The sequence below is a fragment of the Maylandia zebra genome, linkage group LG12, assembly GCF_041146795.1.
Source record: "Maylandia zebra isolate NMK-2024a linkage group LG12, Mzebra_GT3a, whole genome shotgun sequence".
Classification (NCBI taxonomy): Eukaryota; Metazoa; Chordata; class Actinopteri; order Cichliformes; family Cichlidae; genus Maylandia; species Maylandia zebra.
The window spans coordinates 16,578,077-16,602,537 of NC_135178.1; the positions used below are offsets into that span (position 1 = coordinate 16,578,077).

At 41.2% G+C, this 24,461-nt stretch overlaps 2 protein-coding genes across 2 annotated transcripts; one reads left to right on the plus strand and one right to left on the minus strand.

Annotated features, from left to right (window-relative positions):
• Nucleotides 1-4,532: 4,532 nt before the first annotated feature.
• ela3l (elastase 3 like) lies at nt 4,533-7,314 on the minus strand. The gene is made up of 8 exons (XM_004544349.1): nt 7,229-7,314; nt 6,942-7,030; nt 6,624-6,721; nt 6,301-6,429; nt 5,661-5,797; nt 5,145-5,290; nt 4,686-4,838; nt 4,533-4,589 (listed from the first exon to the last, which is right to left on the minus strand). The coding sequence occupies exons 1-8, from the start codon at nt 7,266-7,268 to the stop codon at nt 4,572-4,574; spliced, it is 810 nt and encodes a 269-aa protein (XP_004544406.1). The 5' UTR covers nt 7,269-7,314; the 3' UTR covers nt 4,533-4,571.
• Nucleotides 7,315-11,081: 3,767 nt separating this feature from the next.
• On the plus strand, nt 11,082-22,895 carry bco2l (beta-carotene 15, 15-dioxygenase 2, like). Its single transcript, XM_004544350.4, has 12 exons — nt 11,082-11,171; nt 12,941-13,118; nt 13,355-13,566; nt 13,958-14,073; nt 14,172-14,274; nt 16,123-16,263; nt 19,056-19,216; nt 19,648-19,818; nt 20,309-20,446; nt 21,140-21,322; nt 21,513-21,623; nt 22,398-22,895. The coding sequence occupies exons 1-12, from the start codon at nt 11,138-11,140 to the stop codon at nt 22,512-22,514; spliced, it is 1,665 nt and encodes a 554-aa protein (XP_004544407.2). The 5' UTR covers nt 11,082-11,137; the 3' UTR covers nt 22,515-22,895.
• The last annotated feature ends 1,566 nt before the right edge of the window (nt 22,896-24,461 follow it).

The following is a 24,461-nucleotide window of genomic DNA, read 5'->3' on the forward strand; positions in this document are numbered from 1 at the left end:
CCTGGTTTTGCTTTTAAAATAAACTGAGGATGTTGGAGGGAGGACTCATTCTTATTGGGATGTGAGTGGATGTGCTGGAAGGCAGGAAAACAAACACTGGACTGGAGACTCTCTGTGCCCCTGACAAGGAAACTGGACCAGTTTTGGGGAAGTTCCAGCTCCCAGGATGTGATGTGGAGACCCAGCCTCGAACGAAGTCAGGCCTGAAAAGGTGGGGCGATCGTGGCTCAAGAGTTGGGAGTTCGCCTTGTAATCGGAAGGTTGCCGGTTCGAGCCCCGGCTTGGACAGTCTCGGTCGTTGTGTCCTTGGGCAAGACACCTCACCCGTTGCCTACTGGTGGTGGTCAGAGGGCCCGGTGGCGCCAGTGTCCGGCAGCCTCGCCTCTGTCAGTGTGCCCCAGGGTGGCTGTGGCTACAATGTAGCTTGCCATCACCAGTGTGCGTGAATGGGTGGATGACTGGATATGTAAAGCGCTTTGGGGTCCTTAGGGACTAGTAAAGCGCTATATAAATACAGGCCATTTACCATTTACCAAGGTGGGTGGCAAGCCTTTTTGAGGAAGCTGCAGGATTGATACGTTTTGGCTGCTTGTGCTTCCAAGTGACCACCTTTCCCCTGTTTGTAACCAGGCTAACAACCCTGACCGCGGTGGCTTTGGGCCTTGGATTTCTGGCCAGAGTTGTCTTCAGCCAGTAGTTTTACCCGGAGAAAGAACAAATAAATCTTGTGTAACCCATTACAGTGTGCGTGTGGTGGTTCGTTACTGGTCAATATTAGAGCTACTACTTTCTTGTACGGAGGCCATTTTGGGCCTTACGTAACATTAGCCTTCCTATTTTTCCCCACCAGTCAAAGACTGAAAAAGTCTGAGGTTTTATCAAGGTAATATAGGTCAAATGAGGCACCTAACTGTTAAGCATTTGGTATCCAATATCAATCAAGAATGGGAAAACATTTGTCTTTCAAAATTGATGTCTTAGGCTCTCTGGTTCTTACAGAAGAGGTGATGCAACACACTGATAAACATGGCAATAAAAACTTTGAAATTCTTTTTTTTTTTTTTTTTTTTTTTTTTTTAAATGGACTCTGCGCTCCAGGCTGAAGAGGAAAAAGGACCATGGCCTACTCCGCCAGAGGCATATTTACCAATCCAGTGGGCCAGCTTGTTTAAAACACATATTGCATCATCAAATTCAAAACGACCACATGTTTTTCGGATAGCCTTAATATTTAGAATTTTTAAAATCTAATTTTATTTTAATATATTTTTAAAAAAAAATTAAATATAGAACTCGAGAAAACATATAGATTTTAGGTTTAACATAAACGCGCACAATCAATATAAAGATAACTATAGTATGCAATGTCTCTGAGCTCAGTGACTCAGAAAAGAGTTAAGATTTAAGTCTGAAACCAGAGTAATTCAACAGTTCAATAGAGCCTCCAGGTTGTGTGTTCTCTGTGAATGGTGTCACATACAGGCCTTTTGCGGCAAAATGCAAATAATCTGATGCAAATGTATGAAAATATGGCATGCTTACAACATCAAACAAGAGGACAGTGTAGGCACGAACAAAAACAAACAGACACCACATGGAAAACAGATTACTTATGCATAATGCATCACCTGGCTGCAGACTAGCCGAATGAGCGACCCCCCACCCTCGTATCCTGTGACTGAAGTTCCTAAAAAAAAACCCAACAACAACAAAAACAAACAAAAAAAAAAAACACTTAATACAGCAGCCTACTTGACACTCCAATCGGAAGCCTCGAGTCCACGCATTTGTTGTCTTGGTGCGCACCCCAAGAGCAAAACGGATTATAAGGAATGACTTCCAAATCTTCAGCAAGTTCACCGCGACGTTTCTTTAAAAAAAAAAAAAAAGGGAACTTTTACCCCGAAGTAGGTCACCAAACTGCGAGCCCGTGGGGTGTAGTTCAGCAGCAACCAGTGGGCCTGGTCACTAGCGGAGTTTCAGACTTGTAATCAAGTCGGTTAGTGACTGACTGCTGACAGGCGCAGGGCGACAGAGCGGAGATGCTTCTGTCATTGTGGCTGCTCATCATCCCCGCCTGCCCCTCCCCTTTCCTCCCCTCCCTCAGCCTGTTACTACAGACTATTTATAAAAACGCTCCTGGAACATCCCATCAAGGGCTTTCCCCCCGTCACAACGGTGAAGATCCAGTGTGTGCACAGTGCAAGAGGTTCAGCCTAAACATTCAGTGACAAGACAGTGCAATGCAATAAAAGAGATCTCGTCTTGATTAAATGGACAGAACTTTGGTCTAGCTGCTGGAACTTTGCAAAGAAGTTAGGACAGTTTGAAAGAATCTTTTGACACAATCTGAGAGTGTTGTTAAAATATGCTTTACTTATAGAAATACACAATAAAGCTGCAGCTATATTCTAATATTAATGTTTTTTACTGTATATGGTTAACTGGAGTCAGTCACAACTACCTACTAAAAAGCACGCAGCTGAGCAGAAGCCACACAGACCTTAAATTCGTTGACTCCATTTTCCTCATTGGTATTCAACACAACAGCAGGGTGTCCCTGGGGGATTCTGCTCTATTCTCTCGGTCTCCCTCTCATCCACGGTATGTGTGCAAACACTTGTCTGTCCTTCTTTTCTGGAATGAAGGACATCTTTGAAAAAGTGAGGGCATTTTGGCCCAACAGTGCCGAGTATGTTAGGGTTCGGGTGATCATTTGGTAATTGTGACGGTTAGGGATAAAGGGTAAGGAGCAACAGGGAATGTCACTGTGTGTCCTCACAAAGACTGAAAGCCACGTGTGTGTGTGTGTGTGTGTGTGTGTGTGTGTGTGTGTGTGTGTGTGTGTGTGTGTGTGTGTGTGTGTGTGTGTGTGTGTGTGTGAAAGATGGGAGGGAGCTATCCTGACCCAGAGTTCAGACAGACACAAAGAAATCTTTTGTGGTCCCACGCTCACTCTCACTGCCGGTTGCACAGAGAAGTTTTTCAGGGGAACAAATCCAGACTGCAGTAGTTTAATCAGTGGCTCATACACTGCTGCACATTTAAGCTATATTTCAAGTACTGAACAGGGGATGGCAGTGTAATAACTGCTACAAGATCTAGTTGATAAATGGAATTAAAATGGAATTAAATACAGCAGCAAATGTGCTAAAGATGTGATTCATCCTGGAGCATCACATGCTACCTGTCATGTTTGAAAGTTTTTATTAATAATAGTCAAGATTTATTGCTTTCATCTAGTTGCTATTACATTTTTAGTCCATTCATGTCATGTCATGTGTAACTATCTATAGCTGATTTGATGTTGTGATATTCCTCCGCTACATTATCTTGATTATTACAATAATGAATAACAATTATATTTGTAATCTGTGGGTTTTAGTTGTAAACTGTATTAAAAAATCGGTATACCCTTAGAGTTGCCTTATCAGGTATATTTTTAAGGATCACTAAATTAGTGTAGGCTCAGCCTACATGGGACCTCGGCGGAAATAATTAGAATGGATCACAGGCTGATGCTTCATGTGAAAGCCCCAAAAGATGTGTGATTCATTACATCAGAGATGAGATCAAATACAGCCTGAGAATCATGGATATGCAGCAAAACAGTGCCTTCATGTCTGTGCTTCTGTCTGCTCTTTACACACACACACACACACACACACGACTTCATTATTACTCGCTCTTGCAGGACGTGTCATGTCTAATGAATGCGTCACAGGCATTCACATTACCTCCATTAACCTGCCAAAGCTTATAAGTGTGCGCATATGTGTGTGTCTCGCCAATGTGACAGAGAGAGGGAGAGAGAGAAAAGAAAGAAAGAGTGAAACAGAAAAGACAGTAGTGAGAAGCAATTAATTTTTTTTTAATCTTCCCCTCCCAACCCAATCCATCCCCATCTTTCTCTCATTACTGCTTCTATCATCTCATCACAGCATAAACAAAAGACAGAATCTTAACTTTTTTTTTCATTCTGGCCTTCTTCATTTTCAGAGCACTGTTTTTAATGAAGAAATTCCCAGCAGAGTATTGCGGTCCCCTGTGCTGAAAATACAGGATAGAGTATCAAACCAGGACAGGTTCTTGCAGGATAGTCTTTTTTCTTCTTCTTCACAACAAATATCAGTCACTTACTCTCAATATGAAAGTTGCTATTTAAAATATCACTGCATATTTATTTTTATGAATCACATGCTTGACTACAGTGAGCTATTTGAGGGAAATATCTTGTGTTTGCTGCGTTTGTTCCAGGCATAAACAATACACAGAATCCTGCTTTGGAAAGCTGTCAGAACCAATTTAACCTATCAAGAGTGTACGAGGACACCTGCTGGACGACGGGTGACATTGTTTCCATGCCTGGCAAACTTTTATGAACAGGGTAAAATAATTTGCTGTAGAGGTGCCCAGTTTCTTTCTTTTATTTTTCTCTCTTTTTTTTAATGAAATTTGAATTCGAGTTTGTCAGACCTGAGTGTGCTTTAATGTGATGGGTATTGAAATAACACACAAAATACACGCAGCTCTCCAGGTCTTCTTTAAAAATTTATTTATTGCCATCTTCCTTAGTTGCTCATCATAACCTGCAAGAAGGAATGAGTCATTACTTAAAATAGGAAAAGAGGAAAGAGAATTAGAACAAGAGATGTTTGTTTACAAGCAGCTGTGGTTCTGGTTACCTGGTCAATCCAGTCGTTGAAGGCAGAGACTCTGGTGAAGACAGTGGGTTTCTTCTCATAGTTGCAGCCAAGGGCGGACACAAAGCTAGCAATACCGTGCACCTCCCAGACACCTTCAGCGTTCTGACAGTTCAGAGGGCCACCGGAGTCACCCTGGAGAAAGTAGGGAATAGACATAGAAGTAGATAGAGAAGATCTAATGTTTTGTGCATTTTATTAAAATAGTGTATGGTATGGCAGAAAATAACTGCAATCAGGACTGTTGTTTATAGTTATGATTGAAATTTAATTTTTTTAAAAAGTCAGTTCTTGTCAGCTTGAACATAAAATCTCTGAAAAATGTGATTACCTGTGTATATTTGTAGTTGAACACATTACATTCAAATTTGCTTTGAGTTTTCAACACACGATAGAAAACAGCTCTTCCCATGTATACAAACACACACAGTGCAAACTTACGTTGCATCCAGCCACAATTCCATCTCCGCCAGCACACACCATGGTGGTCCTTACAGCGATACCCCACCAGTCAGATTGGGAGCAGGTGGCATAGTCTGCCACAGGCATCAAAGCTTGCTGCAGCTTATCAGCTATGGGGCCTCCGGCTAAGACACACAGGCAGAGCCTACATCATCCACATACACCGGCCTGCAGTCAAAGCTGATTTACAGCATTTCTTAAAGCGTCAAATTCACTGTCTGACCCACATTTTTCAATTTAGGAATAATCCTCCTCCCTAAAACTTCCAGCAAAAAATATCATGCATTTGATTTTCATCTGAACTTTGGAGGTTACCCCAATTAGATATGCTTACTCACAGCTCGTTATAAATCCATGCATCTCACAGATGCACTAAATGCTCTAAAGGACAATAAAATATCCCGTAGATACCAAACTAAGAAAAAAACCAAAAACAAAGTAAATACCTCAACAGACACATAAACATAGCTCGGCCTTCTTTAAACAGCGACTTACTGTACAGTCTTCCCCATCCAGTGATGTAGCAGGGGTAGAGGTTGGACAAGACAGTGCCAGCAGGGGGGATACATGCCAACTGCACCTGGTCGCTCAAAGTCGCAGACTCTGACAGTTTGATCAAGGCGATATCGTTACTGCAAGAGAGACAGAGGGAGAGAGACTGTGTGAGGGGTTCGTACTGACAGGCAATTTAAAATCATCCTCCAGAGCAAAAAGCAAAGAGAGCGAAACACAGGCAGATAAGATAATGGGAAAGAGTACAGTCTGTATTCCTGCGTCCTTTCTGTTTGCTATTACTGTATGTCTAAAAATACTGAATAATTAATGTATTCAATTACAATCTTTACAATCTTTGAACTCTATTGCATGAAAAAGTCAACTTGTTTTTTTAAAGAAAATTAACCAATATAATAATATTTTTAAATGGTTCAGTCTTTTTTTCTCATTTACTCAGCAGATCTTTGACATGTATAAAAATGTCGACATTCTTCATGGATATGATTTAGACTGAAGCAAGTAAATGTAATTCGAGCCCTGTTCCCATACGCTATATTGATACACTTTTACAGAGATGATGATGTACTATATGTAGGAGACTGTCTTTGCTCTCAGTATTGTGAGGTGGTGATTGTGTCACCCGAAGGCCACAAAGATAGGGTTCCATTTCTCATGGACAATAATCTTCTCAGGCAGGATAGCCTTGGAGCCAGCCTCTTCCTCCACCAGGTTGTATTTGCCCACATACACCCTGTAGGACAACGCGGTACTGTGGGAGAGAGCAGAATGTCAAGGCTGGAGTCTACCAGACAGAGGAGTTTGTACAAATAGCTGAATAGTGCGGCGATTGGTTGAATTGAATTCCCACAGGATTTAATGTGGGGTTGGGGACCAGAATTTAATTTGTCCACTGGTGGTTGTGTTTTTGTGTTTTGTGTCTTTGTATTCCTCTGCTGCTCATACTTAATGCAGTGAGCAGCAGTCATGACCCAGTTGGCAGCAATCAGAGTTCCCCCACAAGTGTGCCTCCACTCGCCGTCCTTGTCATACTGCAGGGAGATCTGGAGGTGAAGAAAGGACAGCAAAAAGGACGGAGTATAAGCAGCAGGTTGCTGATGAATAGATGGACTGCACTGTGTGCAGATTAAATTCAAAAGCCACTCTTTTAATTAGAGGATTTCCAATAGCCACTGGGTATGACAACAAATAAGCCAGATGCTCTACCCATGAGGTTTGCCGGTAAGTATAAAAACACAGACAGATGTGTACATATTAGCCTACCTGCCAGGGCCAGCTGTGAGGCCTGGCATCGACTCCGTTGACCACACGGGAAGTCAGGGGCGGAATGGGTGGTGTACCACACCCAAGGGCTGGACGAAGAGGGGATAGAAGTGAGCTTTAGAGACACGGGAAAAACTTTTAAACTGCATCATTTTTCTTTTTGATAAAGGACCGCAGGGGGGCGAGCTCCCTGTGTGGTAATGAGCAGGCACGTATCCGCGCTTACATTACTTGCAAAACGGCAGAAACAATTACACACAGAATTAGAAAATGCCAGATGTTCTTACCGCCAGCAATGAGCACTGAGGCCAGCACAATGGGGATCATGTTGATTGATGCTTCTGCTGAGGGACAAGAGGACACACGTTCTCTTTTAAACTTTCCCCCACAGGCAACGCCTGCTCTGAATGCAGCAACACGTACTACCATTGGTTTGGCTGCACCTCTCCGGGATGAAGATGGACCAATGGCAAAGAGGGTCAGTGTTTGTCTGTGTGGCTGACGGATCACACAGGTGTGTTTTTAGGAACATTTCTCATGGCCTTCCTGTAGAATTACAATGGGTACAATGTACAGAAACCATGTATGCACAAGAGCGCCAAGAGTTTTCTCATTCATAAAAGGAAAGTGTGTTTAAGTTTGTAAATACTGAAGGTACATTCACCTCTGTAGCATTATGATTCTGCATTGAAATTCACCTTTACACTTTCTGTGATTAAAACCTTTTCCCTGAAAGCTGGAATTAAATGCTTGCATAACACCATGGGAAGCCGACATCTGGCACTAGCTTGTTTTCTCAGAATTGAAACACACACACATGCAAAAAAAAAAAATCTAATTAAGAAGCATGAGTAAGGTAAAGGACAACAAAGTTATGAGAAACAGATGTTGTCATTGATGCAGAAAATATTGATGGCTGCGTTACAGTCTTTTCTTACACCACAAACAGCTCTAATGCAAATTCTGCAGCGTCAGAAACACAAGACACATTGGCCATATGTATGAGCATATATGTCAGCTCAGCATCTTTTAGGTTTGAACAGTCTTGCTATAGCTATGCTGTATATCAGCTGTTGTGAAGTTAAATGTACTGATGAAAACACCGACCCACCTCGTTACGATGACTTGAATGAATGGATAGAACCTGAATAAATTATGAGACTTGGAGGACACAGATACAACTTCTGAGATATGAAAGTGTCTGGGGTGACTCAGCAGGCAGACACACTAAATCTGTCTAGGTAGCTTTTACGTACTGTTATGTGGCACAAGAAAAAGTTTGGCGGTTGCTGCCAGTTTGCAGCAAAAAAAGTGTTGAGAAATAGAATCGAAATAGAAAATAGAAACGTTCATATGCTTCTGATAAGAGAACCTGAAATAGATTCAAAAATTATTAAGGTTACAGGAGTCCTGTCTTACATTTGAGACTTCCTGAAGCAAACACTGTGCTGTAATCAAAATCAATGTCACACTACTTCAGATGGCAGACTGGACTTCTTGCTCATGAATCATTTAGTTTCCTGGTTCACCACTAGATGGGACAATTTATCTGCTTAGACACCAAACTGATCTATAGTCATTTATTTAAAAAAAAAAGAAAAAGAGGAAAGAAAGAAGATTAACAGAAAATCGTGCTGTACTTGATTATGTATGCATTTGTAATGTGAGTCATTCAGAAAATCAACTTCTGTGAAGTGGGTCTGAAAAAGAGGTCCGACAAGACTTGGAGACATATTTGTTCTCCACTGAGAACACCTTTGCCATGAACATGTGCAACTCGTAACAACACTTGAACCTACAGAAACAACTTTGCTTAAATGTTGGGTTACAGCTGCTCATTTAGAGTTTACAAAACAAGCAAATTCTCCATGGGAAGAAATAAAAAACACTTGAAAGGCAACTACAGCAAACAAGCTTAGACATCCCCGGCTTATGTGTGCTTGTGTTTGCGTGCATGTCTGAGTGTGTTGGCGCGAGTGTAAGTGCACCTTAGTGTGTGTGTGTGTGTGTGTGTGTGTGAGAGAACTCCTCTACAGCTATCATATGTATTTATATATATAATTATTTGAAATCTAATTAAAATCAGTCTTCTAATTAAAAAAAAACATTGTTATACTTATTACAAGCCAGTGTCCAAAGCAGATGCCTCCTTTCCCCTTCCATTTTCTGATTAAACCTCCTGCATTCATTAATTTGATAGTGGCAAGATAATGAAGTGAGGTGGATGTTGAAGTGATACAGCTGTACAGAACGGGGGGGGGGGGGGGGGGGGGGGGGGGGGGTTGTTTCTGTAGGAAAACACATAGACCTGACCTAAACTCTTACCCGCCTTTTTATTTAGCCCAAAACCTCTGATTACCCAAATATACTCCCTACCACTAACTCCTGTTTATACGAAGTAGAAGGTAGCCTGTCGTGTGCTGAGACGAGGCTCACTGCTTTTATGGCTGAGGAAAGCACAACACCTCATTTACTGGAACCCTACCCACCCCCCCCCCTTTCCTCACCCCACTCCTGGGGGTTTGTAACAGATACAGTTCAGGCCGCTTCCCCCCATCAGAAGTGCAGCTGAACTCCGAATGACACCGAGTGCGAGGTTTATGGTTGGTTTGTGTCACACTGGGGCAGTAAACACTGCACTGGCCATTGCCGTTGTCAAGTGGCACAAACAAGAGACATTTTGCAGTAATGTCTAAATATTATTGTGTGCTTTTGGCTGCAGCCAGCTGTGTGGTTTTTGAACTAATTTTCTCTTGCATACCTCTGTCACTGGTATGTGGTATGCCTGTATGAGTGTGTCTTTTGGTTTGTAGCAATAGTTCAGCCCAGTCTGAACCCACTAATGTCCCAAATGTTTAGCTTTCTGCCTTTAAAAAAATACACAGCTGTACTTTCCAGTGGCTGCCTTAGTTGCCATAGGCAGAGTGCTTTGAGCCAGAGGGCTCAAGTAAATCTGTCAGCTGTCTGCTGCTGATTTGCTTTTATCTTTGATGCTGATTTTACCAGAAGCCCTTCCCTGCTTTCTCGTTTGGGTTGATTGTTGCATGTTTATTTTATTTCTGTGTCTTTGTTTACTGCGGGTATAAAATTCATTGCTAACTGTGCTTTAATACTCCCAGGACGGGGAATACTAATTTCATTAATTCTCGTGAGCACATCATGACCAAACTGGTCTTACAGGTCTTGCACATACTTGCCTGCTCTCTCATTTTCAGTGTTAGAATGAAGAGGAGTAGTGGGAATTGGTGCCGTCTATTAAGATCTGTTTACAGCGTTCATATGTTCTTCACCTAATTTTGCATTTGTGTCCAGTATGTTTATGTCACTACAGTTTACACTCACTGCTGCATAGCTTCTATCAAACATGGCATTTTAAACATGCTGCATATTCCCGCATAAAACATCTCCCAAAACATCTTTTGCACTCGTATCTGCACGTTAGTTCGGAGTAATTAATTTTTTGTGCCACTGAGTCTTTTTAGAGCAAGAGTGGAACATCGTACATGCAGCTACCACTGGAATTACACTAAAAATATTCCTCATCACCTTTGTTTATACACATACTTTTGCAGTCAGCACCAGTTCATTGCAATCTCTACTTTCATCAGTCCACATGAAAGAGATAACAAGCAGTGTAACCTACTGCTACGTATAGTAACATTTACAGTAATTACAGACATTTTATATAATTTGATTTTAGTACAAATACACAGGGACCTTGACTGCATTGGAAAACACACATTATGTGAAGCTATGCAGAGCAGAACAGGATCAGATGAAAGCAGTAAACATGCTCTCACTGTGGGCAGTGGCACAGACATTTACATTATTAATAAAAAACCGGATCATAACGTTACATGGCTTTTTCAGTTCATGAGCTTATCCTTTTTGACTGATTTCACACCCAGAGCAGCTCATTTCATTTCATTCATTTGATTGTATGTAGGTAAATAGTGAAAATGTTTTTTGTCTGTTTGCTAAACTTAAGATATCAAGGCTAACATATTATGAAGATGGCCATGTTTTGCTTTTTTCCTGCTCCACTTGTTAATGATTTACTAGACTTGTATTCTGCTAGTACTGTATTGTTTAGTGCGTGGATTCAGTTACTTAACAAGGGTCCAAAGGTTGAAGGTTTTTCTCCCGCACTGCATAAATCCTGTGTATTTCTCTGCTCAAACACAGACCAACAAGCCATGTCCAAGACCGCAGAGCCCCAAACACGCAGCTGTGAGTAGAAACCTCTTTCCGATAATGTAGCCAGAAGATGTGCACATATGCGTAAGAAGAATGAAATGGGACTGAACCCGTTCTTTTCCTGATATATTTTATTGCATTATAAAATATGTAATAGCTCTGCGTTTAGTAACTGGTGAATTGAGCTCACTCCAGCCTGTTTTCTACATAAACACTATATCCTCGAAGCCCTTACAAGAGGCTGCTTTTTGTTACCCGTGACTAAGAACAGAAGTAAATCAAAATCTCAAGTACAATAAAAAAACAAATGTGTCGAGATATGTGGCGCTCTTAGACTTTGTTGCCTCCGCCTTTTACAAAAGAGAGGCAGTTTGATAGCATCAAATGTTAAAAAAAAAAAGCCTTTCCATACGGTTCCACACAAAATATAGGTGTGCATTCAGTTAATGCAGTTAGGCCTGCTAGTCATAATGTTGCATTTCGAAATCAGAGCTGCAAGTTACAAAAAGACGTGCTGGCATTTTGTATTGTTCCTGCTCCAAGGACTGCTGAAGCAGAGCTGGTAAAGAATATGCACAATGTCTCATTAACAGCTTTTAGTCATTCTCAGCTGTTAACTCCAAGAGCGGCTGACAGGCCCCTACACAGTGACAAAAAAAAAGAAAAGAACATAAATTAAAAAGATGTGCAGGATTATAGCAGCAAATTCTAACGAGGTCATTCATTTGTATCCTGACTGTACTGTTGGTGCTAGAAGGGAAACAATTCATTAAAGAAATAGCTGTTGCAAATAAGCTACTGTTGCATTTATCCCCCCCAAAAAAGAAAAAGAAATATATATTTAAAAAAAAGAAAAAGTAATACCTGAAGCTATTATCAACAACAGTTCTGGGCTTGCCAGTGCTGCTGTTTTGTTTTCAAGAAACTTAATTTTGAATGTAACAGTAGGAAGCTCAGAAAATAGCCTCCTAAAAATGACAGACACACATTTAGGCGTCATTTGCAATGCTGCTGTAATCACATTCGAAACCCACCCAAATCAACATAGTAAGAGATTGTTAAAGCCTACTGTGGTTATATCTCCCATCACACATTCCCATTTTTATTGCCTGTTGTATTCGTGTGACAGCAATGAGCGAAATTCTCGCTCTGCTGATTTGTCGCAATAACGTGGTCAGGAAAACTGCGATATTGTACGCTAAGCTCAGCATGGCGCCCCGTGCTGAACCCTGAGTGTTTTGCTTTTGCTAATCATGTCACTCTCATATATATTTTACAGTTCCCATTATGAGGAGAGATATTAGGTAGCGAACAGGAATGGGTTATTGAATAACAGATAAGACAGGCAGTGCAGGTGTCATTTGTAGTGCATGACCCCGGAGAGCCGTGTTTTCATACTAGCAGGAGCTGTTAAAGCACAAACCGTCTCCTATCAGAGATAATGAATGTTTCACAAAACCACTTCCCTTCACATGCAGAGTTTAAATGTTTGAATTGAGGATAACCAAACATCGGAAGAGCCAACAAAGGACATACAAGATGGAGTTGTTTACACAATTATCTCACAATAAATAAAGGTTTGCTAATTAGTCACATCCAAGGCCCCCAGTTAATGCCATCACATGGTTTATGGAAAGGATCTAACCTCACTTTCTCCTTCAGAGTCATTTAAGAAATGCAAGTGTGCAGCAACATGTTACCCACCAGTGAACCCCTATGTGCATACGACCAGTAATATAGAACACAGTGTATACTATAATGTGCTTTACCAGCCTTTCAGTGCTTCTTCTCTCCTCCCTCAGTATCCAGTAGGCAGAGATGTCCACAGGCCAGTGGACTCGAGTGCTTGGCGCCTCTGGTCCGTTCTGCAGAGGAAACCCCCGACCCCATCCCTACAACCATAGAGGGAACAATTCCACCTTGGATCAATGGGAGCTTTCTGAGAAATGGCCCTGGGAAATTTGAATTTGGAACAGACAGGTATTTAAGGAACACTATGAAAAAAAATACATGTATTATCATGGTAGATTGTAAACACATCCCTGTACTGTAGATAGAAAAGATAGTTTTCCCTCAGTGTTTGTTGAATAAGGCACCGATTCCTCAAATAATCCTTTTTTTCCACTCTCTTGTGTCTCATAATTCTCACAACATTCCCTCTACCTAGTCTTACATGAATATCCTGCCGGGAAATTAATTCTCTTTTTCGCTCTCAGATACACCCACTGGTTTGATGGCATGGCCATGATGCACAGGTTCCACATCCGTGAGGGCAATGTCACTTACAGCAGCCACTTCCTTAGGAGTGACTCATTTGTCGAAAACTCAGAGAAGAACCGCATCGTGGTTTCAGAGTTTGGGACATTAGCCATGCCTGATCCCTGCAAGAACATCTTTGCACGCTTCTTGTCACGCTTTCAGACTCCGAGTACGTGCGTCTTCTTTACATATTGCATTTTCCCGTGTGTACTCTGCTTCTGCAGTGTTGTAGCACTAGCGCTGCCAAATACAGTGTTACACCATTTACTACATCAGGTTACCAGCACAAAGTAAAAATCAAACAAAAACATATGTGAGAAGAAAAGTATATATGGATATTCTTTCTTCAGCGCCCAGGTTCTTGACTCCACAGCAAAAGGCTTTTGCAGACAAATGAAAGCTGGGACATTACATTGTGTTTTTTATTGAGGTAAAAAGAACACAAGTCAATATTTGTGAGTTTGGATCTCGTCGTGTGTATGCTGTAAGGGAATGGGGATCAAAAGGATGGCATAAAGTGCTCTGCTAAAGAGCTGCATTTGATATGTTTTGTCTCCCAGAGCCAACAGATAATGCCAATGTGAACTTTGTCAAGTACAAGGGGGACTATTACGTGAGTACAGAAACCAAGTACATGAGGAGAGTAAATCCACAAAGCCTGGAGACAAAAGAGAAAGTGAGTCAGTGAGAAATGTGTCTTTTGACTGCATCTTCCAGCTTTTCTATAGCAAGGTCAATGACCAGAATGGTGTGTATGTTATTTTTTTTAATAAGGTGGACTGGAGTCAGTATATCGCTGTCAACTCAGCTTCAGCCCATCCACACTACGACCGCGATGGTTCCACGTACAACATGGGCAACTCATACAGCAGAAGTGGTAACCTGTCTTTGCTCTTTCCTTCTCAGTAGTTTACTATGTTGAGCTATGATTGGAATTTATATGATGTTCACACCCCAAAAGCCGCATTCCTGTAATGCATCTATATCCTCCTACTTGCCACACACACACGCACACGTTTATTTGCTTCCAACAGTGGTCCCACAATAATCTCCTGTTTGTAAGCTCCCTGTGGGTGTTATATACCAGGTATTAATAGGATAATCTCTGGTGACAACTTTACAAAGCCTTGTAAAGCCCTATTGACAACCACAAAATGCCATATCGGGTCCATTTTCTCTCCAACTTTCATCTTCTGAGTTCTCCAAAGCAATACTTTGCACCATCTGGTTTCAGGGTTCCTGCCATCAAAGTACTCAATCGCTTCAGTCGCCCCCTCCAAATATTTTCCTCTTACCCCTTCCTGCAGCAAACATCAACCGCTGCCCTTTAGGGAGTCACTTTGATTTCAACACGTGCATAGTTCCTCGGGGCCACTCATTCATTTTTCACTTGCTTTCACTTGCATCATCCCCCACCCTTGCTTCTTGTTACAATCAACCTTGACAGCTTGTGTGACTCTGGCAATCCCCCCATGTCAGCATTAAATAGCATTTTCTTTTTGGGATCAACTGTCCCACAAACAGCAACATTCGACTCCACACAGAAGCTGCTACTTTTGCTGGTTTTGCTGGGTGTTATGGCAGAAGGTGGTTCTATGCTAAACAGCCTTTTACCTTCAGTCAAAATCAGCCTCAGCTCGACTTTATGCAATCTACTCAATAGTAATGCAGTCCTTCTATGAGGGCATGGATGGAAAGAAATCCATTCTCACTCATTCTGACAACTGTATTTAATATAATGATGACAGGTCAAAGCAGCTCCCACCTTTATGCTTTGTCTAACCACGCTACATTCAGAACATCTTCTCATTTCCATTTTCAGCCTGCTTTTTCCAGTTTTCGACATGTTTCTTCTTTTTCCATGCCGGTCTGCTCTTGTTAGTTAAAATGAGTACTGTAAAGTTTATCTGACCTGCATCATCATTATCTGCATCATTACCTCAGCGTCAAAAGCCTGTTTCAAGCGCTCACTGTCGCCAATTAACTTTTGATGTCCTCTTCATCTTCATCACACTCAGTTCAGAATATCCGCACAACCACCTGGCACATGCACGTCAATCCATTCGATCCAGGCCACCGTCTCTGTGCAACAGACCTTCACCACTGTGCTTACTTTCTCAGTTAAGGAGAGTTACACTGTCATAATATTAAGTAAAGGCAGTGGTTTGTTAAAGTTACTGCACTAATTGCTCAGAAGTCTCTCCAGTTTTCTAAATCTCAGTGCGCTTCACCTTTCAGGCTTCGTACTGACCCACCGTTCAGCCTGCCCAATTTGTCCATTTTTGTCAAGTCATCACTTTCGCTGGAATTAGTATTTTGGTATTTCTTTGCTGATTGGAACAACCACATCTGCTTCCCCTTCCAGATCACTTAATCAAGGGTTGCTGGTCTTCCGAAGCCTGCCAGTTATACTCTTGCACTCTATGAATCTGCCATGAACTGCCACTGATCCTCAAAGAGGACTTCAGGCTTGTTGACTCCAGTTCATCTGTCATCTTTAATATCAATATTTTTTGTTGCTGGTTTTTTGATGATGAAGATGATAGATGAAATAGGGGTGGTGTTTGGAGTGCTCCTTGCTTGTAAATTGTCTGTATGCCGGCTAAAGATAAACCTCAAGATCTTTAAAGTTCTGTCCTCAGGTTTGTCTCTATGTATCTTTGTGGGTTTACGCTTTGAAATAAAGTCAGCCTAATAACACAAGGTGATTTTGGACATTCTTTAGGATTTTTCTACAACATCATCCGTGTGCCTCCTCCTGAGGAGAAGGCAGCAATGGAGGACTCAGCCGACCTGAGTGGAGCCAACGTGATCTGCTCCATCCCTGCAGCTGATCCCAGGAAGCCTTCCTATTTCCACAGCTTTGGTGAGAAACACACTACAGCATAATAAAGAGTCCCCCACTCCGCACTTTTTAAAGTTGTCTGCATGCTGGATGTAAACTGAAGTGAAATTAATGAATTCTGGGAGAGTTTTTGCTTTTTTTCCAGCACTGGCTGGGTGAATCTACTTCAGTGAAACTTTTTAATGCTCTTATTAATCACTGATTTTAATTCCAGTCTCGCCCTCCTTTTTGTCATTCACAGTTCCTTTGTCTTTCCTTTCAGCTCTCTATATCTCTCCTCTTTTTAATTCTACCTCCAAGTTTCACACTTTTTTTCAGCGAAGTATTTACTGTAGTTTTTTCCACGGCTTAAATCTGACAGGACTGCTAACAAGACAGCTATAATTTGCATGTTAATGTTTCATTGTTTGTTGTCCAAATGTTATTCAGCTTCTGCTTGTCTACACACTCACCGGTGTCTTACTTACAACTAACTAGCGCCAGGCTGGACCCTCTTTGCCACCAGAACTGTCTGAATTCTTCATTGCATAGATTCAACAAGGTGCTGGTGTGGTGACCCACTAGAAGGCTCCACTCAGACCCAAGCCTGGAGGTGGGGTTCTGTTGTGTTTGGACGCTGAGTTAATGTCTGGAGGTGAATAAAGTTGGAGTGGAAAACTAGACCTCCTGTGTCGTGTGTCCCATGCCTCCATACTGGAAACATTACTTAGAGGTTTTGCTACATATTGACATGGCAGCATCATACAGTTGCTGCAGATTTGTCAGCTGCACATCCATGATGTGAATCTCCCATTCCTCCACATCCTAAAGGGGCTCTACTGGATTGACATCTGGTGACAGTGGGTTTCATTTGAGGACAGTGAACTCATTACGATATTGAAGAAACCAGGTTGAGAGATGACAGAAATTTGTGAAAGCACCCATCAGAAGATGGGTACATTTGGTCCGCAATAATATGTCAGACAGGCATATTTGAACGATGCTCAGTTGGTACTAAGGGCTCCAATATGTGTGATGAAAATATTCCACAGCACTGACATCAGCCTGAATCATTCATGCAGACAAGCTGGACCTATGCGGTCATGCTGTTGCGCTCAACTCTGACCCTACGGTCCAAATGTTGCAGCAGAAATTGAGACTTTTGTCCAATTTCGGTAACCCTGTGCCAATTGTAGCCTCATCATGCTGTTCTTAGCTGACAGAAGCTTAATTAGATTTCTGATAAATCACTTGTTGCACATTTATATACTAGTTCTACAAGGAACCCTTGATCAGTAACAGGGCTTATAAGTGGTTATCTTAGTTACTGGTGCTTTCTTATGAGTTGGAAGCAGTCTGGTCATTCTCCACTGACCTCTGACATTTTCCCCAGAAAATCGCCACTATTTGGATGCTTGTGTGGGAAAGTCCCAGAAGATGAGAAGTTTCTGATAAAAACAGGCCAGCCCGTCAATGACCATGTCACATTCAAAGTCACTTAAATCACCTTTCTTCCTAATTCTGATTTGAACTACTGAATGTTTTGCTGCCTTATGATTGGCTGATAAGTTAACAAGCAGTTGAACAGGCCAACCTAACTATGGGGCTGTGAGTGCAGATATCTGTAAAAGATCTATAAGAATACTGTTGACCATTTATGGAAAACCATATTTGGTGAAAATTGTGATGAGGGGTAGGATCTGCGGGGAGAACAAATTCCTCTCATAAACAAACACTGGATGTGAGTAAAGTCAATATCATAAAAAGCTTTGCATGCAATATGAAGGTTATTGTTGTGGAGGAAGGTTTAGCAGGCTAATGACTGTGTGAAAACGAGTTGGGTTAATATGACTACACAGACCATGATTAGATGTTAACAATCAGCTGAAGCAAACAGTTCATAAATAAGCTACTGTTAATTAAACTTAAGCTGACACTAGCTAATGAAAGCCTCATTCTTTGGTTGCTCTAACCCAGTCTTGCCCCACTTGGCTTTTACATTGCTTCAGTTCCCTGATTATATCTATGTCTATATTACTGGCAGCCCACCCATGTGCTGGCAGACTTTCAGACACCAAGAAGTCCCACAAGTGTGGGAACATTGTTCAGCAATCCAGGTTGCGCGCCACATCTCTTGGTAGAGTTGCTGGATGCTTATGTTTAGTTTTTATGTGCAAAAGCAAATGTCTTGGTGCTAGACTTGAACCTAATGTTCCGGTTACATGCAGGTACATGCTGATGGTTGATAAACTAAAGGGAAAACAGAACCCTTTAATACCTATTGATAGAAATCTGGTGGCTCTGTTATACCGTGGGGGTGTTTCCCAGCATGGTGTGGGTCCACTTGTCTTCTTAGAGTGAAAGGTAGCTTCAAATCTAAAACAAGTTGTTTTTAGGGCTCTTTACCTTTATCCTGTGAATAAACACTTCCATCTATATGGCAATAGTCTCTTCAAGGAACATATTAAAATTATGTGAATGCTATTTTGTCCATGATTTTTGACAAAATGGTTGCGGTGGTGGTGCTTTTAAAAGAATTGTATCCTGTCACTCCAGTAGAGCACCACAGCAGTGGTAGAACCCATGCCAGGGAGCATTCAAGTTACCAATATGATTTTTGCTAGTTTTTCCTGTAATTTGTCACCAGTCTTTAAATAACTGCTGAAATAACGTGAGAGTTTTAGTCTTAGTTTCCCCAAAACAGCACTGATTAGTTACACTACACCTGCAACAACAGTAGAATTCATTGTTAAACCATGCACACGACACCAAGGTATATCTTTTATGTGTCTTTTAATGCAGCCACTTCTTACTGTGTGTGCCTCCCTCTCTAGTCATGTCGGAGAACTATATTGTGTTTGTCGAGCAGCCAATCAAGATAGATCTGCTGAAGTTCATGCTGTACAAAATACAGGGGAAGAGCTTTAGCAAAGTCATGACCTGGGAGCCTCAGCATGCAACAATCTTCCATCTGGTCAACAGACACACCGGAAAGGTGACATATATTATAACGCTTATTTACTGTATACAATCTAGGGTAAAACAGGAAACACACAATCACAACCAGCTGCCGAGGAGTCGGAACAGGAAAAAAAAGGAAAGCTGTAAGCTGATCTCTTCATGCACTATTACATTTTTTTCATATTTATTTTGATGAAACTACACTCTGATGGTGTAGCCTTTCCTCGTGTGTTGTTGCTCTCAATTTTTTCATCTCATTACACAGCATACCCATTAAGCATATAATAACAAACTTTCAAAATGATAAGGTGCAACTCAATAACATTCGTGCCAAGCAGGGAGCTTGTCTTCAATTGTGAAAAAACAGCACATCACCTCGTTTGTCTTTTTTTTTTTAACTTTGTCTTGTTTTCTTGATATTGTACGAATCTGAGTCCTCACTGGTTGATGTTTCTGGTCTGACAGAAGAGTGAAGTGAAGTACTATACAGGACCCATGTTTACGCTCCATCAAATCAACGCTTTTGAGGACAGTGAGTTCTTGGTTATGGACATGTGCTGTGGGGACGATGGCGAGCTCATTGGGGAGTTCACGCTGGAGAACCTCCGAAGAAATTCAGGAGAGGAAATAGACGAGGTAAATGCCTTGAGTTTGTTAGTTTGTTATCAGTGAACAGCTCAGATTGAAATGCTGGCTTTTACCAAAACAACAACACGAGTGACTTCCACATAATGGTGTTTTTGTATCCATCATTGTTCAGCTAGTATTTTGTTTTGCATTCATAACATTACCCTCATCCACCCTGAAACCTAAAATATGAATCAGCGAGGATTTGTGGAGGATTTGTCTGTTTCTTGGGCATAGACTGTTCAATTGCCTCTGATGTTTTCTTCTTTTTTTTCTTCCTCTTCTTCTTATTTGTCAGTTTCCAAAGAAATAGACTTTGGAAATATCTGTGATTTCAAATGTGGTGTATTACTTTCATCAAAAGATAGGAACATGGTTTTGTGACAGCACTTTGTATCTGTTTGGCTGTGATTGTTCTTGAGGTTGCATCGCACCTTTTATTCAAACACAGATAGTTGGGAGTCTGTTTTTTTCATATCCCTCTGATTTCTTTTGGCAGTTTTATAACTCATTGTGCAGAAACCTTCCAAGAAGATATGCCCTGCCTCTGTCCGTGGATGAACAAACTCCTGCGGATGAAAATCTTATCACTTTGCATAACTGCAAAGCCACGGCGAGGATGACAAAACCTGGAGAGGTAGGAGTCAATAGCATGAATTTCCTGCCTATAGTAGTAATATTTTTAACAGTACATTACTGGTTGTACTGGGAACAGGTGAAGATGAAGGCCTATAATCATGATGAATACAACCAATTTACTCCCACACATTCTCATCAATTATCCAGCGTGATGAAAGTTACTTTCTGCAAGAGAGTAATTTCATGAGTTACAGCAGATAAAAACGATGTGTCCACTATTCAGGTGAATAATTAGAGTTTAACGGCTTATGTATCCTCACACATACTCGCTCTCCAACGCTTTCTTACAGCGGAATAAAGCTGAAAGAAAAATGTGATCTTTTAGTTGTCATGACTACCTGTATGACACTGTCCTCCGTTGTTGTTGTGAGAGTGCATGCAGCAACTGAAAAACATCTGTTAAAGTGCTCATGCGACCAGAGTCACAGAAAAAAAAGATAGAAGAAAACTGAGAAAAATATTGCTTGCTCGTTGCACGTGACATTACATTTATTTCTAAAGTAAAATGAAGAGAAATTCATTTATTGTTAACTAATGGATGCTCTGGCCCTTTTGCGGGAATCCATTAATTTCCCTGTCAGAGAGAACAATGCTGTACTGATTTGCAGGACCAAGGAAATCATGTCTGTCACTATGTCTCAATTTTTGGCTAAAGTCTTTCACTGATTTGAGCAAAACCCTCATCCTGCAGGTTTACATGACCCACGAGGAGCTTCACAATGATGAGCTGCTGCAGTTCGGTGGCCTTGAGTTCCCTCAGATCAATTATCACCAGTTCAATGGCAGGCCTTACCGCTACTTCTACTCCTGTGGCTTTGGACACGTTTTCAGTGACTCCCTGCTCAAGATGGATGTCCACACCAAGGAGCTTAAGGTTTTCTATCAGTCAAAGGGTACACTTAGAGAAACCTCATTGTTAACTGAGCCGGGTATTACCACATCAAAGCTATTTCTACTTCTGTTTCTTTATCATAGCGAGGGCAGCAGTAGGTTGTGTGAGTTGGTTTTCTAACATGAAAAAGTTGAGAGTAAGGGGTATGTTTATGTGATCTTCTCCTGTCTAGGCGTGGCGTTATCCCGGCTTGTACCCGTCTGAGCCTGTCTTTGTTGCTTCGCCTAAAGCTACTGAGGAAGATGATGGAGTTGTCTTGTCTGTCATCATCACGCCCAGAGAAGTAATTGAAACCATTTATCTGAAAGAGATATTCACCTTTTATGGTATTTGTGCATCACTGTTACAGACAAAAAAGGCTAAAGTTAGTTTGTCAACACAATAAAAATGAGCAGACAACTGTGAAAATGTATGTGGCCCGGATATGGCCATTAGTATTTTCTTCTAGGCTAGCCTGACTGATCCAACCAGGGTCAGTGTGGGGCTAGATGCCATGTGCTTTACAATATTTTAAGAAACGCGTGGCCCACACAACATTTGACTGTGCCATAAACTTATCCAGAAGGGCCAAAAGTAGTCAAAATAATACCAAAATGTGCTACCTGAGTCCACACGGTGACGTCTATATAACTGTGAGTCATTTACCTTCACAGAGTGTTTCTTATTGTAATGCTTACTCTGAGTTTCTTTAATCTTGCCTGTGGCAATACTACACTAAACACTTTTAAACAATAAAAGCTAAATTGAAAAACCCATTGTGGAAACTAACTGGATCTAAACTGAATTTGAAAAGAAAACACACACATATAAAAAACTAATGAAGAATATAAACAGAAATTGGGTGTATACAATGAAATTTATAGAGGAAAAAATATACATAATAACAAACAGATTTGTTATACTCTTATTGCAACCTGAGCAGACATGTGTTTTTACTATGCATGGGAGAAGACAAATGCTTTGGTGCTCTCAGTATCATTATAGCAAGAAGGGAGATCTGTGACCTTTTTTTCCCCCTTCCAATAACATAATCTTCCTCCTCTGTATCTGTTTCCAGGAGAAAAGTACTTTCCTGCTTGTTCTGGATGCCAAGACCTTCTCTGAGCTGGGCAGAGCGGAGGTCCCTGTCAATATCCCATATGGGACCCATGGTGTGTTTAACGAGATGGGCTAGATTTGCCACTCTCTACAACTCTGTGGCAAATTGCTGAAATTGAACCAGCAACCAGCCACTTTATCCACAAAATAGAAAATCTCTGTCGATGTCGTTCCCTGTAAAACTCCTGAACTGTAAAAGACAGAAAGAAGTAAGAGCTTGGAAAAACTGCACACTCATGCCATTTGTTTGTGCCTCCTTGATGGGAATAGGTGCATGTCCCCACCGTGTGCTGCCATTACTGTTAGAAAGATGGCAATCTTAGGAGGCTAACAAGACAGAGAGCCCAGCATGGCATCGGAACACTGATATAGTTTGTCCTCTATGTGTCCTCGTGATCTCTTGTAAGAATTTAAAATTGTGCTTTCCTTTCAGTGCATACATTCAAATAAAATATGTTTCCCTTTTTTTTTCTCGGTTAAAGTGTTTTTGCATCATCATACCACTGGAAACGCTATACTCCCAGGGAGAACAGAACAGCACTTAGGATACATAAAAATGCATCAGAGGAAATTCAATTTCTGTCAAAGTAATGTGATAGAAATGGACAACGTCTGAAATGCCTGGAAAACAAATGGAACTAACTGGTCGATAGCCTCCAGAGAGTCTAGCGGAGGTCACATCAGAAATTTGGTGTTGTCCATCCAAAACAAAACCCCAAACAAAGTTGTCATACGCATAAACACTAACATTTAGGACTTTGCATAGAGTGGCTTGTTATTTCATTCTATTAAGCCACGAGCCGAACAGAACAGTGCCATACACAGACTCTACCCATTGTGTGAAGTGGCCTACTATAGCGGCACTTGTCTCGCCACAATTGACTTTAATGATACTTATTTCATTGGCAATTTTCCCTCTTACATTGATTTGAATGGGCTGATTTGAACTGAATTTAGGCTCTGCAGCTGGAAGCTGTGGTGTTTCGACTATATTATGAACTATACAAATTTTCCCTTTGACTAAAATCGACTTTTAGTCAAGAGTTTTGCAAAGGTAATTTGCAACAGCAGGTCCCAACCTTAAATAATTTATGGCTGTATGGTACACAAGCAGAGGTTTCATCTTCAGCGTCTCTTATTTCACCAAGTGGAATAAGATAGGATGGGATAAAGCCATAGTTTGCTGTTTGAAATAATTTAACACAGGGAATTGAAATCACTTACATTTTTGTCATGTTCCTCTGCTCAGCTGCAGCTGTGTCTTTTAATAAGCATGCTGTACATGTCTCCCAGGATACACATTAATTAGCCTATAATTCCTAATCTAATCAGTCATGCTTAACCTTTTCGAGTGCCTGCCTGTGTGCGTGCGTGCAAGTGTGAGCATAAGAGATGCTCAACTTTATTAGTACTCACTCCACTGGCAGCGACCAGCAGAGAGTGATCCAGCGACCTTTGCACTCAAATGAATCTTGGGTTAAATGTTTCATTAACCAAAAACGCAGCTGAAGCAAATCTCCATCCAATTTACCAAATGACAAAGACAAAATCATCATCATGGCTCATTCAAGGTGCAATATAGATAACACTTTGGTGGCCAAATGGGCCAGATTCATGTGGGTAGAGCCCAACAGTCATTAGGAGAAAACTAAACACGATAAACAAACATGCTAGCATTCAAGTTTGTCTTCCCTGCTGTCAAGGTGACAGCTTTCAACTCTCTGAGCTCTTATTTGACCCACGAGAGTAAGCAGTAACTCACTCTGAACCCCCTTGCTGTCTCACTAAGCACAAGTTATTGCCTTAACTTTGAGTCTTATCTGTATCATTATTTCATATCCCATGAATTCATAACGATATCATCTATATTCACCATATTAGAGACACTTCTAAAAGACAGGGAGTGATTTCCCTCAGTAGTGAGAACCATGTCTACTATATCCAGATTTGTCATTCTCCATCTTCACGGTCTTGAGCCATGTTGTCGGAGCCCAGTTATTTGACATATAGATTACGCACATCT